The sequence below is a fragment of the Lytechinus variegatus genome, chromosome 1, assembly GCF_018143015.1.
Source record: "Lytechinus variegatus isolate NC3 chromosome 1, Lvar_3.0, whole genome shotgun sequence".
In the NCBI taxonomy this organism is placed as follows: Eukaryota; Metazoa; Echinodermata; class Echinoidea; order Temnopleuroida; family Toxopneustidae; genus Lytechinus; species Lytechinus variegatus.
Window position 1 is genome coordinate 33171488 of NC_054740.1, and position 14168 is coordinate 33185655.

At 38.6% G+C, this 14168-nt stretch overlaps 1 protein-coding gene across 1 annotated transcript; it reads left to right on the plus strand.

Annotated features, from left to right (window-relative positions):
- Positions 1-309: 309 nt before the first annotated feature.
- Positions 310-8305, plus strand: LOC121411879 (arylsulfatase-like). Its single transcript, XM_041604768.1, has 6 exons — positions 310-761; positions 3594-3743; positions 4580-4692; positions 6270-6492; positions 6870-7034; positions 7412-8305. The coding sequence occupies exons 1-6, from the start codon at positions 404-406 to the stop codon at positions 8086-8088; spliced, it is 1686 nt and encodes a 561-aa protein (XP_041460702.1). The 5' UTR covers positions 310-403; the 3' UTR covers positions 8089-8305.
- Positions 8306-14168: the final 5863 nt, after the last annotated feature.

Below are 14168 nucleotides of genomic sequence, written 5' to 3' on the forward strand. Positions count from 1 at the left end.
TTTTTTTATTTTACCAAAGAAATAAGTGCCTTGTGATTGAAAAATATATTTCAAGCAAAAAATACATCAAATTGATGATTTTTTTAAAATCTCATCTTCGTGAACATGTTTATGATGAAAATGTAATTTTATCTGACAATAAATTGGATTGCGTAATGGACTTTGCATGAAATCATAGTGGCCTTTAAATCAAAATAAGCAGATTAAAAAAAGACCAGCGAAGTTATTTACTTCACAAATGACCAGACAATCCATTAAATGATCCATTGCGTTGAGGTTAGTAGAGCTTGAGATTATCGAGTGGTTCTTCTTTTGATGGGACTTCATAAAACTCCCTTCTCAAGGGGTTGGATTCATCACATCGTTGCATTCTCCCGATAGAGGAAGAAGAAGTTGAAACGAGATGGCGCGAATGATTCTTGTAAGTGTTCTTGTAGTTCTTGGACTGGCGGCAGGTCAGGACAGCCCATCCCCCGATGCCCTTGCAGCCTTGCTCGCTCAACTTCAAGCTGGTGGCAACGGGGATGGCTCTGATCTCCTTCATCTTCTGGGACAGACTGGGCAGCACAGAGAAGCGTTGACACAGCCGAATGTCATCCTCTTCATCGCTGATGACATGGGAGTCGGTGACCTGTCCGTCTATGGTCACCCCACCCAGGAACCAGGCTTCATCGATCAGTTGGCCAACCAGGGAATGAGGTTCACCAACGGATATGTTGGAGACTCGGTATGCACTCCAAGCAGGTCCGCCATAGTTACAGGTAAGATCAAAATACATTTAAAACTGTTTGGGCTATTTTCTAATAAAAATGTTCAATCATGATTGGGCTATTTTCTAATAAAAATGTTCAATCATGATCATCATCATGATCATCGTCATCATCACCACCATCATCATCATCATGAATCATGAATGCAAACTTCAGTCGGACATCACCCATTATGTTCCAACAGAATTTTGTGGAAAGGTCAATCAGATTTTTAGACCCTTAAACAGCTACCCTGACTTGAAGTTGGGATAAAAAATTAAGACAAAGAGGGAAAGGGGAGAGCTAAGGGGACGTGGACACGATCGGATGAAAAGAGTGTGGGGGGGGACAGAGAAAATAATCTATTATCGGGCAAGATATTCGAAGGAATGTATTTTTTTTCATTTTGTATATTTTTTTCGGTTGCCTTTTATCCTTCGGTAACATTTTGAATTGAACGTGGTTTATTTTTTGGCATTCATTCATTCATGCAAATCATGAAGTTAAATAATTATTTAAGAAGCGACCGCAGGTAAATGGGTTTTTTAATGACTCGATAGAGGCGAATAAATTGCCAATTCACCCACTGCCAACTCGTGGTCTACCATCATTTAGTCTAATGCCATTCCGTCCATCAACATTTCATCTAACAACCATTTGGTTCAATAACCATTTGATCCAATCATCACTTCGTCTAATCACCAGTTCATATATTACCATTTCCAGTCGGTCTAATACCCATTTTCTTTTCATTCATTTTGCACAATTAGCACTTTAGTTTAATTCGGCCAAATGGTATATCGACTAAATGGCTATTGAACCACCAACTGGTTATTAGACGGGATGGCATTAGACTAAATGAAAAAGTAGACCATGTGGTGAGTGGACGAACTGATGGTAGACCAAATGATAGTAGACGAGTTGGTAATTGGACGAATTGGCATCAGACGAATTGGAAATAAACCATGGCGAAACTACACTCTAAAAAATGAAGTGCTAATTCAGCTCTTAAAGAGCGTGTATAGTGACTGCACTTCGGAGTGCTGATTTGTCTAGTTCAAATTTTTTAGAGTGTAGTTCTTCTTTTTCTTGCGCCTACCTCATTCCCCCTTTCCTTCTTATCTATCGATTTCTTCCCTTTCTCTCCATCTCATTCTCTTCCTCTCCTTCTATACCAACGTTTTTCTTTTCCTTTGTCACAGATAATTAAAATGAGGTGCACCCTTAATAACAATGTGTGGGTACATAATTATGTTCGTATGCGTGTAGAGGTGTTGTAACCGAGCAGTCTACATCAAATTCCGGGATTCGATTTCCGGCCATGTCAGTGGCACCTCGCGCAATACATTTATCTGTACTACTCTTTCATAATGCAGTGAATAAGTTTAGACATGAAACTTTTCTTGCTCGGAGGCATTGGCGTAACTAGAATTTTCCACAGGGGGGGAATTTGTCCGCAAAAAAATTTTGACAAACAAAAAAAAAAGGTCTTTATCAACCACAAATAAAGGATTTCGTACCAGAAAAAAAAATTGACAAGCAAAAAAAAAGGGTATTCAAGTTCAAAGGAGCGGGCCAGTGATCAGTTGTGACTCGTCGGGGGGGGGGGCAGTCTGCCCCCTCTGCCTCGGTACGCTAACGCTCGGAGGCATAAGTGTCACGGGTGAGTTCCAAATCACGACTAATCCTTTTGAAACTTGTGCTCCACTCAAGCCCCTTACCACGCCGCTACCAACTGAGCAAAGAAAGTTTGTGTTAACAAAATCACCAGGGCACTTCTTTTTTATCATACTTCGAAATAAAGGCGTTACAATCAAGAGGGGTGGGTGTCAAAAGTCTCTCTCTCGTATAGACCTCACCAAAAAAAGTCTTAGTCTGAGGGGCAGTTATGATCTTTCCAGACAAAGAAAAATTAAAGTTAAAGGTGAAGATTTTTCGTCTTATTTTCAGGACACACCTTTATTTTGGATCGATTTACAGCGGCGTGAAGTTTAAACCAACCGTGGTTCAGAAACGTAAAGAGATTGCTCGGGATAATGGGATTGTGAAGTAATATAATTCCATTGATTTCGGATTACCAACTCTATCCCTTCTGCCTAATTGGTTTAAAGTTTCTATAATCTTATGATGCAACATGATGTCGCGTAATAGGTGAAAAACCAAGAATATACGAGCCTTGTAATACTGGTAAGAGATCATTGCTATATTTTTATTGATAATGACGTATTTATCAATGAGTGGCAAGAATGATATTCGTAACTTCAAAATCATCACAGAGATCGATATGACTCATTATTTCCGACAAATGCATGTCATTTAAATACTGATACCATAATTCATAAAACCCTATATATGAAGTAAAACAAACCCCCAAGTAGCGCTGATTTCATCAACATCTAGGTCCCTTACAGTTACAGGAAAACAATAATCCTGTGAAAACATTTGTGACTTTTCAAAGTAAAACTTTACTGACAATCAAACATTTTGCAAATAAAAATGTGTAAGCGATGAAGGACTTTATACTTGTAGTGATCGCATTTTAACCATTATTATTAGGACATAGTTCCGAAAAGAGGAAGGAGGAGAATAATAGCAATAACAATAATGATAATAATAATGATTATTATTATCATTTTTATAATAATAATAATGATAATAATAATAACAATAATTAGAATTTGGGGGATAGTGACAAAAGCACTAGAATCTTTCCATTTACGACAACTTTCCTCAACAGTAAAAATTTCCTACTAAAAACCTTTCATGTTTCAGTGCCCGACCCCTTCTGAAATCGCGCCCCGGATCAAAGCTCAATACGTATTATTGTTCTTATTTCGTTTTCAGGTCGTCTACCTATTCGAACCGGTGTCTACGGGGAGGAGCGTATTTTCCTACCTTGGACAGTAACTGGTCTCCCTGAATACGAAGTGACCATTGCCGAAGCAATGAAGCAGGCTGGATACACCACTGGCATGGTTGGAAAATGGCATCTTGGTAAGTGAAGCATAGCAAAGTCGAAAAATGGCAAAACATAGTACGTTTACATATCCTCCACCCGCCAGACCTTTTCAGAGTTTATATTGATCCTTTGTAGTTCAACATATTTAAAAGCACAGTCATAGTACCCCACCCCCCTCCACACCGTCCGGAACAACTTTTTACGACGCTTCCAAACTGGGGCCTGAAAGGAACGATTGTATTATTAACCACCCCCTCTCTCTCTTTGGGGAGGGGGGGGTTATTACTTTCTCACAAATCTACCCCACAATGCAACAATATTTACAAAGTGGCGTATAGTTCTGATAAGAAAGAAATATTTTGATACAGTTAACACTTGTGAAACCGTGTAATTGCTTTTCTTTATTTTTCTTTATCTTTCTATTTATTTGTCAAGCTATTATAGAAGAAATAAGGAACGAATACTCGTCATAAACACTTCAGAATCTCACCTGAAAGGAAACAACAGCATTTTATCAATAGTATTGTTCTGGTAGACGGCAGCACCCCCCCCCCCTTGAGACTTAGCCTCTTTTTTATTTACATCTTTTGCATACTGAAACAAACGTATTTAAGTGCCAAACATGGTTTATGCAATTATGGATCAAAATTTCTAAATAAAAAGTCGCTAGAAAGCTAAAATTTTAACGCTTTTAATTATGAAAAGCTTTTTTTAAATAAGTTTTGGAAATATATTTTGAACTTCCTTCTTTGGTCGTGGGACTTTGATGGGGCGTGGCTTCGAGACCCTGTCCCATATATGCCATGCAGAGCTACACATATTTCAAACATTTTCTACGTGATTTATTTATTACATATTTCTTTTTTTTTAGGAATCAACCAAAACACAAGCGATGATGGCGCTCATCTTCCCTACAATCACGGCTTCGATTTTGTCGGTCACAACCTTCCCTTCGGCAACAGCTGGCGATGTGATGATACTGGGGTAAATTGTTTAAACAACATGAAGATTTCGCATCATTTTTTTAATCATTTTTCTTTTATCAATGTCGAATTCTTGTCGGATTCGAAAGCATGAGCCGTGATTTTGAGTTGACGAAAATGAGACAATAATCAAGTAAACAAAGGTTTGCCATTCATGTTTAACGATTTAAAAGTTTAAGAGTGTATCACATCCTGGCCACCCAGATACAGTCATACATTGACAGCTTCGATAAACCATCTGTTCTCCCGAACTGAATTAATATTAATATGTAAGCTGCAAATTTATAGGCCCACATCTAGAATGAACGCCTTGTTTCTCTCTGAAAGAACACCGAAACCGATTACGAGAGGTGGCTCCATATCGGAGGGGGATAGGGGTAAGGCAAGTAGGAAGAATAATATAAGAACGTACTTAAACTTCAATCAACTTGGAAAGATTGCGAAATAATTTATCTCGCCAAGCCGACTATATCAACTAGTAGATATTTGTAGATATTCAAATAGTTCTATGTCGACGTAGGCCTATCTCTCCAAGCTGACATACACCTTTTTGTATGTCGACCTGACGAGAATTATCAAACCGTGTCGAAATCCAATTTGGTATGTCGACTTGGCGAGATATCGTACGTATCTTGACAAGTTGACACCATGTTGCTATGCCGACTTGGGGCGATAAATTATCTCGCCATCTCTAAAACTCAATCGTATGGAAGCTTAAAATTGCGACCATAATGTTCATCTCGTCATGAGATGACGAGATCTCGGATCTCGTCATGTTTACATCATGAGGGAGAGGTGATCAGATGACAAGATCTTAGATCTCATCATGTCTACATCCCGTGTGAGAGATGATCAGATGACAAGATCTGTGATCTCATCATGTCTACATCTTATAAAAGAGATGATCAGATGACAAGATCCCTGATCTCATCATGTCTACATCTTGTAGAAGAAATAAACAGATAACAAGATTTGTGATCTCGCCATCTTATAAAAGAGATGATCAGATGGCAAGACCTCTGATCTCATCAGACGTCTACATCTTGTAGAAGAAATGATCAGAAATGATGAGATGAAAAGATCTTGGATCCGAGATCTTGCCATCTGATCATCTCTTCTCATTGTAGACATGACGAGATCACAGATCTTGTCATCTGATCATCTCTTCTACAAGATGTAGACATGACGATATCTAAGATCTCGTCATCTCATCATCTCTTTTAAAAGATGTAGACATGATGAGATCTAAGATCTTGTCATCTGATCATCTCTTCTACAAGATGTAGACATTACGAGATCTAAGATCTCGTCATCTCATCATCTCTTCTACAAGATGTAGACATGACGAGATCTAACATCTTGTCATCTGATCATATCTCCTACATGATGTAAACATGACAAGATCCGAGATCTCGTCATATCATCCTTTTCCCTAAGAGATGTAGACATGACGAGATGATTATATGAACATCTGGGTGGCACTTTTAAGCTTCCATACAATGGCACTTAGTTTCCGTAAAAAAGAAAGGTCTGAGTCCCTGTTTTCATTTCCCAATTCCATTAATATATTCTTTACAGCTTCACCAAGACTTTCCCGATCCTAACGCTTGTTTCCTCTATTACAACGCAACCTCAGTGGCTCAACCATTCCAACACAAGGGACTCACTCAGCTCATCCGTGATGATACCATTGGTTTCATTGAAGACAACATCAACAATCCATTCTTCATGTACGTTGCCTTCGCCCACATGCACACCAGTCTCTTCTCCAGTGATGACTTCGCATGCACCTCACGTCGAGGTAAGGAGTATTCCAACATTTTTTCCTTTTTTTCTTTGCATTTCTATCACTTGCATTTCTATCACAGTTTTTCCTTTTCTTTGCTTACCCGTTCTTAATAAAATAATTTCTTTTCATTCGTAAATCGATAGTCTAGTATAGTGCTTGGAAATATTAATACGTATCACAATGGAGACATGAAAGAAAGTTTATCATTTAAAATGAATATTCATGCTGTAGGTGGTACTGTAGATGATGGCTGTGGAAGACTAGTACGAATATCTTACTTGAAGTGTCAGGATTCCGCACAGAAAATGACCATCGAACATTGATCGTAGCCAGTGAAAGTGAAGTAGAGATTTAAATGTTACGAGCCATAATATTTCTCCTTGGGACAGGACGCTATGGAGATAATCTCCGTGAAATGGACCAAGCTGTCGAGCAGATCGTCACAACTCTTGTCGACAACGGCATCGATGACAACACCGTCGTCTTCTTCATCTCTGACCACGGTCCACATCGCGAGTACTGTGGGGAAGGTGGTAACGCCAATGTATTCAGAGGTGAGCAATTGACGTTCCTTGCATTATGATATACGAAATTCAGTAGGGCCTATACCCTTCGGTACAGATTTTTGACACTGTTTAGTTTTCAAACAAAGGGGGTCCTTTGGGCGATCAGCCATAGATCTTTGCCACACGTAGTAAGTTCGTAAATCAGTTGTTTAGGCCTGTTTTCTTTGAATATGGGATATTGTCGGGTTATATCCCTGTTGAACATGTAACAATATCGATACGGCTTTTCATGAGACGATTCCGCCGGAGATTTCCCCCATTCTTGCACATATCAGAGTTTTGGCAATCTAGTATCAAAGACTTCCTACAATAAACATGATAAAGCAGGAGACAGCTAAAACATGAATTCCCCTTTGAAATTTCAGGTGGTAAGTCTCAATCATGGGAAGGAGGACACCGTATCCCTTACATCGTCTACTGGCCTGGAACCATTACCCCTGGTGTCTCGCACGAGCTGGTAACATCCATGGATGTCATCGCAACTGCTGCCGATCTTGGCGGTACAGAGCTACCAACAGACCGTATCTACGACGGCAAGAGTATCAAGGATGTTCTTCTGGATGGTTCTGCATCTCCCCATGAAAACTTCTTCTACTACTGCAAAGATACCATGATGGCCGTCCGCGTCGGAAAGTACAAGGCACACTTCAGGACCCAAGGGGAAAGCAGCCTGGTGGAACTTGGTGCGAAGTGCGACAGCGGGTTCCCTCTGGAAGACTACTTCGAGTGTGACGTGTGTGAAGGTGAGTGCGTAACAGAGCACAACCCCCCACTGCTCTTCGACCTCGAGAAGGACCCCGGTGAAGCCTTCCCTCTTGGACCTTGCGGATACGAAGATGTCCTTCTCATGGTCAAGGAAGCCGTCAACCAGCACAACACAGAGCTCGTGAAGGGAGTTCCCGTCCTGGATCACTTCAATTTCGACCTCATTCCTTGCTGCAACCGAGAAACCAACTGCGTGTGTAACTACGAGCACGAGCCCGGTGTCGCCGAATGTTACGAGGATCTTATCAAGGTTGCCCTGCGTAATGGAGTGCCTTAAATTCGCTCCACCAGGGATGGCAAAATGAATGATTTTGTTCCCTTGTATCATTTCTACCAGTCTATACATACATTCTTTATTATCTAGTGCCTTCCCTCTATTCTGTTCTATTCCCAATATCAAGATATTTAACTCGGTGCCCTGGGGGCCACTTACATTGACGAGTGGATACCATGCGCGACCAAAAAAAGACGTAAAAAGGATGTCTTTTTCACGATAGGGCACGTTACGTACGTAACGTGATAAGGGTGTCAAAAACACAAAAATAATGAAAAAAGGGTATCTATTTCGCTAGGAAAATTACGTGTTAAGGGTCGAATTTGCGGGGATGATAAAACAAAATTAAAATGTTTTATAAAGGATGTCCTTTTTGTCCCAACACTTCGTGTTTAGAGTCCGATTTGCGCGAGGTGTAGAAGGTGGGGTCGTACTAAACCAAATAAGGTAAAGCCGACGACCGAAGGACCCGTAACAATAAAACATTCCTGTACTTGTTTAGGGGTTCATTTCTGGGAATATTTGCCAAGAGTATCGTTTTGTTTCCAATACTTGTTAAGGGTATGGTTTCACACGCCAATACTTGTTAAGGGGTGCATTTTCAGAATATGGGAATTACGTGTTTAGGGTGCTTTTTGAGACCCCATGGTCGCGCATGGTATCCACTCGTGAATGGAAGTGGCCCCCCCCCCCCGGGACTCGGTGAGATTTGACACGGAAAGCCACTCTGCTGCATGGGGGCAGTACACACTCCGTTCGATGTGACCAATTATTGTTCTTGGTCCTATGTGACCCTTCTCGTGTCACATCGGACCTTATTCCGGGTAGTGTTTGAACCGGGACTGACCAAGTATGGGCCCAGCGGAGTAATTTTCGGGTCAATATGACCAAGGATTTTCAAGAGTGTAGTTCTTGTTTCCGAAAGCATCCCTCTCATTTAATTCGTTTCTTCTTTCTCCCTTTGAGTCTTTATTTACTTCCTTTGAACATATACCAGTATTTCAAGATTATGTTTATATCACATCATAGATTGATAACTATAGTTATATATGTTTTCTGTCTGGATACAGTGTAGGTATAATTTTTATTGGCTTATATTCTATAAAAGATTGCTGCGTTGAAGTTTGTGGGGTTACGTAAATGTGGAATGCTTTCCGGAGTAATGATCTATTTTTTTATACTTGCATTTTGTATAAACAAAATTAATAAATTCTGCTATCGGACATCGATTTTTTTTTCATTTTGACTTTGTTTTGTTATTGCATACGTGGATGGAGGAGGGGGGGGGTGGAGATAGAGAAGTATATTTTGTTTAAATGTATGAAAGAATTGTGTTGAGGTATGAGAAGGTGGGTGGGTCCGGGGTTGGCTGATTTTTTTTTCCTTTGATCTCAGAATCGTGAGATAAACGCGACAGATAGATGGAAAGAGAGGGGGAAACAGACTAACCGACAGATAGGGAGAGGGAGGAAGAGAGAGGGGGGAGACGGGGGGGGGGGGGTTAAGGGAAGTATATTCATCATTCAGGTCAGTATAATATGGATAAAAGGATCCCCAGTGACATAATGATTAATAAAATGATACAAAATTCTGCAAAATCTGATAACCATGTTAGGACCTATTAAATTTTAATCTGTGAAAACAGTAATATGCACTGTGCACGCCGTCACATTCATTTCGTCTACATGCCACTTGGTCTAATTTCTAATTTGTCTAGTTTCCATTTGGGATAGTGGTTTGTTGGGCAGTTCCCATTAGGTCATCATACATACAGTTTATTCATGTTGACTGTGTGTTTCTTTTTTCACTTTTGAGCCTCAACACTGTAGAATTGTAATATTGCTTTGCATGTTTTCCACTCCAGGCCATTTCTTCATAATCCGGTCATTCTGATTTGTGATGTAATGATTATGAGTATGACATAATTTTCAGCATCATAGATATAATTGATATAGGCCTAATTATAAGAATTACATTTGATTATAATAGTTCATTCGATGAGCGACTACTATCTCGCCATCGGTAGTCCTTCACGGAGATGTTGCGCCCGCCAACAGCCCTGCTCCGGCTCTACCCCTCCCCCTTCTTCCCGGATCCTGGCCAGGGGCGTCGATCCATTTTTCAGATTGGGGGGCAAAATCCAAAGGCGCTCGATCGTACAAAACACCCACCCACACATGCTCACACACACACACACACATATATATATATACACACATATGGGTGTGTGTTTATATATATATATATATATATATAAATATATACATATATGACTCATGAGACACAGACACGTATCTCACCAACAAATTAATGCGAGCGCGAAGCGCGAGCTGAAAATTTTGATATTTCGATCTGAAAGAAAATGACAGTTTAATGGACGTTTTTGATGAAGAACAAGATAAATATCCAAGAAAAGATGATTGCAAATCGAAGCAGGAGTTCTTTTGAGGCTTAGAACTGAAAATGGGACATTACATTCACCTATGATGAAAAGTGTATGGGTTTTTGCTTCAGAAATGATGAGAGCGCGAAGCGCGAGCTGAAAATTTTACATTCCAATCTGAAAAGCGGACATTTTGAGCACGATTTTAAATAAAGAACGAGTTGTGCATCACCATCTCGCTTGCTGAACATTACAATCTTGTTTTTTTAATGCATATCCGGAATTATTGGGGGGGGAAATGATATGTTTGCCCCCCAATATTTCCATTGGTGGGGCGATTGCCCCCCTGCCCCCCCCCCCAGGATCGACGCCTCTGATCCTGGCAATATGTATTTACTGATGCGTGGTGTATTCATTTATCCAAGACCATTATTTGTTAGAGAACAAGTCCACCCCAATAACGAGTTGGTTTGAATATAAAGAGAAAAATCTAACTAGCATAACACTGAAAATTTCAACAAAATCGGATGTAAAATAAGAAAGTTATGGCATTTTAAACTTTCGCATAATTTCATGAAACAGTTTATGCACATCGTGGTCGGTATGCAAATGAGAAGACTGATGACATCACTCACCCACTATTTCTTTTGTATTTTATTACATGAAATATGAATTATTCTAATTTTCTCATCATTGTCCTGTGAGACCAAGTTTTATTCTTCTCTGAACATGTGACATTACCAATGTTATAACATTTTATGGATCAGCTAGTTTGGTCTGTGATGGCAAATGGGTAAAAATTAAAATATTGTATAATTCAGACTACAGAAAAACAAAAGAAATGGTGAGTGATGGACATCATCGACTCTCTCATTTGCATGCCACTCAGTTGTGCAAAAACTGTTTTGTGAAAAATAAGCAAAACTTAAAAATGTCATAACCTTCTTATTTTACATCCAATTTTGATCAAATTTTCAGTATTATGCTTGTATGATTTTTCTCTATTCGATTCAACATTTTTCCGGGGTGGATTGACCTTTAATTTCAGATTAAATGAATCATAATGAATGATTTTATATTACTAAATGGACATTAGACCAAGTGTTTATTAGATCAAACGATCATTAGACTATATGACAATTAGACGAAATGAAGAGTAAGACCAATTGACGATTAAAGTAGCCCAACTGGTCAATATACCATTTGATTATTAGACCAAGTGGTCATTAGACCAATCATATATCAGATCAAGTGGAAATTAGACTAAATGGAAATCAGACTAAGTGTAAATTGGACCAAACGGTCATTGGACCATATGACAATTGGACGAAATGAAAATTAGAACAAATGGAAATAAGATTAAATGATTTCAGCCTAACTGTTCATTAGACGAATTGGATATATAGTGGGAGTTAGGCATTTTAGGATATTAGACGAAATGAGTTTAGACTATGTGAAGATGGACAAACTGATAAGTAGACCAAGTGATATTACACAATCCGATAACTCACCGATTCGATGCGAGCTGACTTTCATTTTTTTTTCGATTTAGACCTAAAATCAGAACATTTTTAAATTGTCAGTCCATCAATCTGTGACAGATTGCAATAGAATAGTAACATAATATTCCCAATAATTCTGTATGTAACCCTTATCCTTTTCATTGCCTTTCGATGTCTTCTTTTTTTTCTTGATGTTTTAATGATTTTTTTTTTGGGGGGGGATCTACCCATCACCCTGGTCCCCCACCCTCTGCACGTTGTAGATCGTCACCAATGGTGATAATATTGTGCGAGATATAAAATGGTGGTAATCATTCTTTCAAAATCAGGTATATTGCAATAGCGCCAACTGTAGTTTGCTAATCGAAAATTCACAATGATTACGAGATCCTGTAATGCATTTTCTGTATCCCCCTGTTTTATTTGCTGCGTTAATTTTCTCAAATATACTTCTTTGAAAATCTATCAATATTAAATGAGGGGTTGTTTCAATGCACCCGAATATGCAGGTGGGTAATACCCTAGTTATCTATCCCTCATTACAGGATAATCAATTTTAAAAATCCGTTAAAAGACATATATTCATCAGATAGGAAAATCAGAAGGCCCGGGGCTAAACTGTGATCTAAAAATGCGCCCTCCATCTTCCTCGGCGTCTGTGTCTTCTTTGGTCTTTTAATCAAATTAAGCTTCTATTTTTCCTGTCCACTTTATTTCTTTCCATTTTACTCACTTGCTATGGTAACAGGGCATCAATCACACTAGCAGTCCCTCTAATGTTGCACGAACTTGCACCACTGTAAGATATATTCATATTCAGGCGTATGAGCTATAAATTACTTTCCTTGGGGCTTTGGCTGCATCAATGTCAGTGGGATGAATAAATCATAATAGCACTTTTCCTTTTTGCCTTTCACTTTTTGCCAAGTAAAGCCCTGAATTCCATGGCCACGGGCTATATAGGTTCATGTTCAAATCGAAGAATACACTTATCTCAGGGGTAGTTCCGCCAAGCGCAATAGCAACATTATCAAGGCCTATGAATGACCATGATGACCCTATTCACATGATTCAAATTCAATATGATGTAGATCTTGTGCATTAAACGTGTTTAGTGAATTAGTCTATTGAAATCTTGGCTCTCATATACCGATGATGATGATTGATAAAATAAATCGGCAAGTATAGGACAATAAGCCTATATTCTTAGCATATATTGATGCGTATAAAATTAAGGCATGAATCCTATTTGAATGCTTCTTAGCCAAAATGATATAGAGAGACATTTTATTTTCTATTACTTTATTCAGAGGGGTCATAACATTCGATTGTATGTGCCTATACTGCATGCATATAAAAACGGCATGCTTTAGAAATGCCTGAAATGAAAAAAATATGATAAACTGGAAAATGCATCAGCCTATTACGAAATCTCAAACTCAGCTTTTATAATTCAGGAATAGGCCTTCTAACTTTTCCTTTGGATCTGCCGGAATGGAAGATAATTATGAACAAAATATCAACTTTTTGTGATAAGTTTTGGTTTGCATTGACACATTGACGACAGCTGATTATTATGGGAGGAGTGTGCCGACACGCGCTCAATCTGTCATTACATACGGCCAACCAATTTCGGATAGTGGTGAATCGACAAGAGTCATGCTTGGTATTGTATTCACCATTGTGAAATCCATCACTCAGTGTTAAAATGATTTCCTCTTGAATAAAATGATTCAATAATGATTATCAAATGATTTTAAAAAGCCGTTGCTTTTTAGCGAGCCTCTCCATTTTCACAAAATATCGGCCTATATGCATATCTTATTTTAGTGTCATTCTTTTTTGTAATAATGCTATTTATTTCAAGTGTAATGATGACGCATATTATATTGTTTATTGCATTGACTTAATTCTTTTAGACCAAACTGTATTTTCCTGATTCGTTTTTTAATGGAAATGAAATAAATTAAATAAAAAATATTTTCATCTTTTCTATAAAAATGCATGTTTGGGATAATATAACATTTTTTTTTTGTTTCATAGCTTGTAAAATACTATATATTTCATAATTTTTCATGGTAAATGATCATAACTACTACATGGCTACAAAATAAGGTATTTGTCGAAATTCCATTTTCTTTAAAAAAAAGTACATAATTATTTCCATTGTATAGGCCCTGATACGGAGAAAAGTGACC

What these genes read in the sequence shown, in the direction of transcription:
- LOC121411879 (XM_041604768.1), top strand. Translation starts at nt 404, where the DNA reads ATGGCGCGAATGATTCTTGTAAGTGTTCTTGTAGTTCTTGGACTGGCG. An exon ending in GGCGATGTGATGATACTGGG is followed by an intron (nt 4,693 to 6,269) that starts GTAAATTGTTTA and finishes TATTCTTTACAG; the next exon opens with CTTCACCAAGACTTTCCCGA. An exon ending in TAACGCCAATGTATTCAGAG is followed by an intron (nt 7,035 to 7,411) that starts GTGAGCAATTGA and finishes TTGAAATTTCAG; the next exon opens with GTGGTAAGTCTCAATCATGG.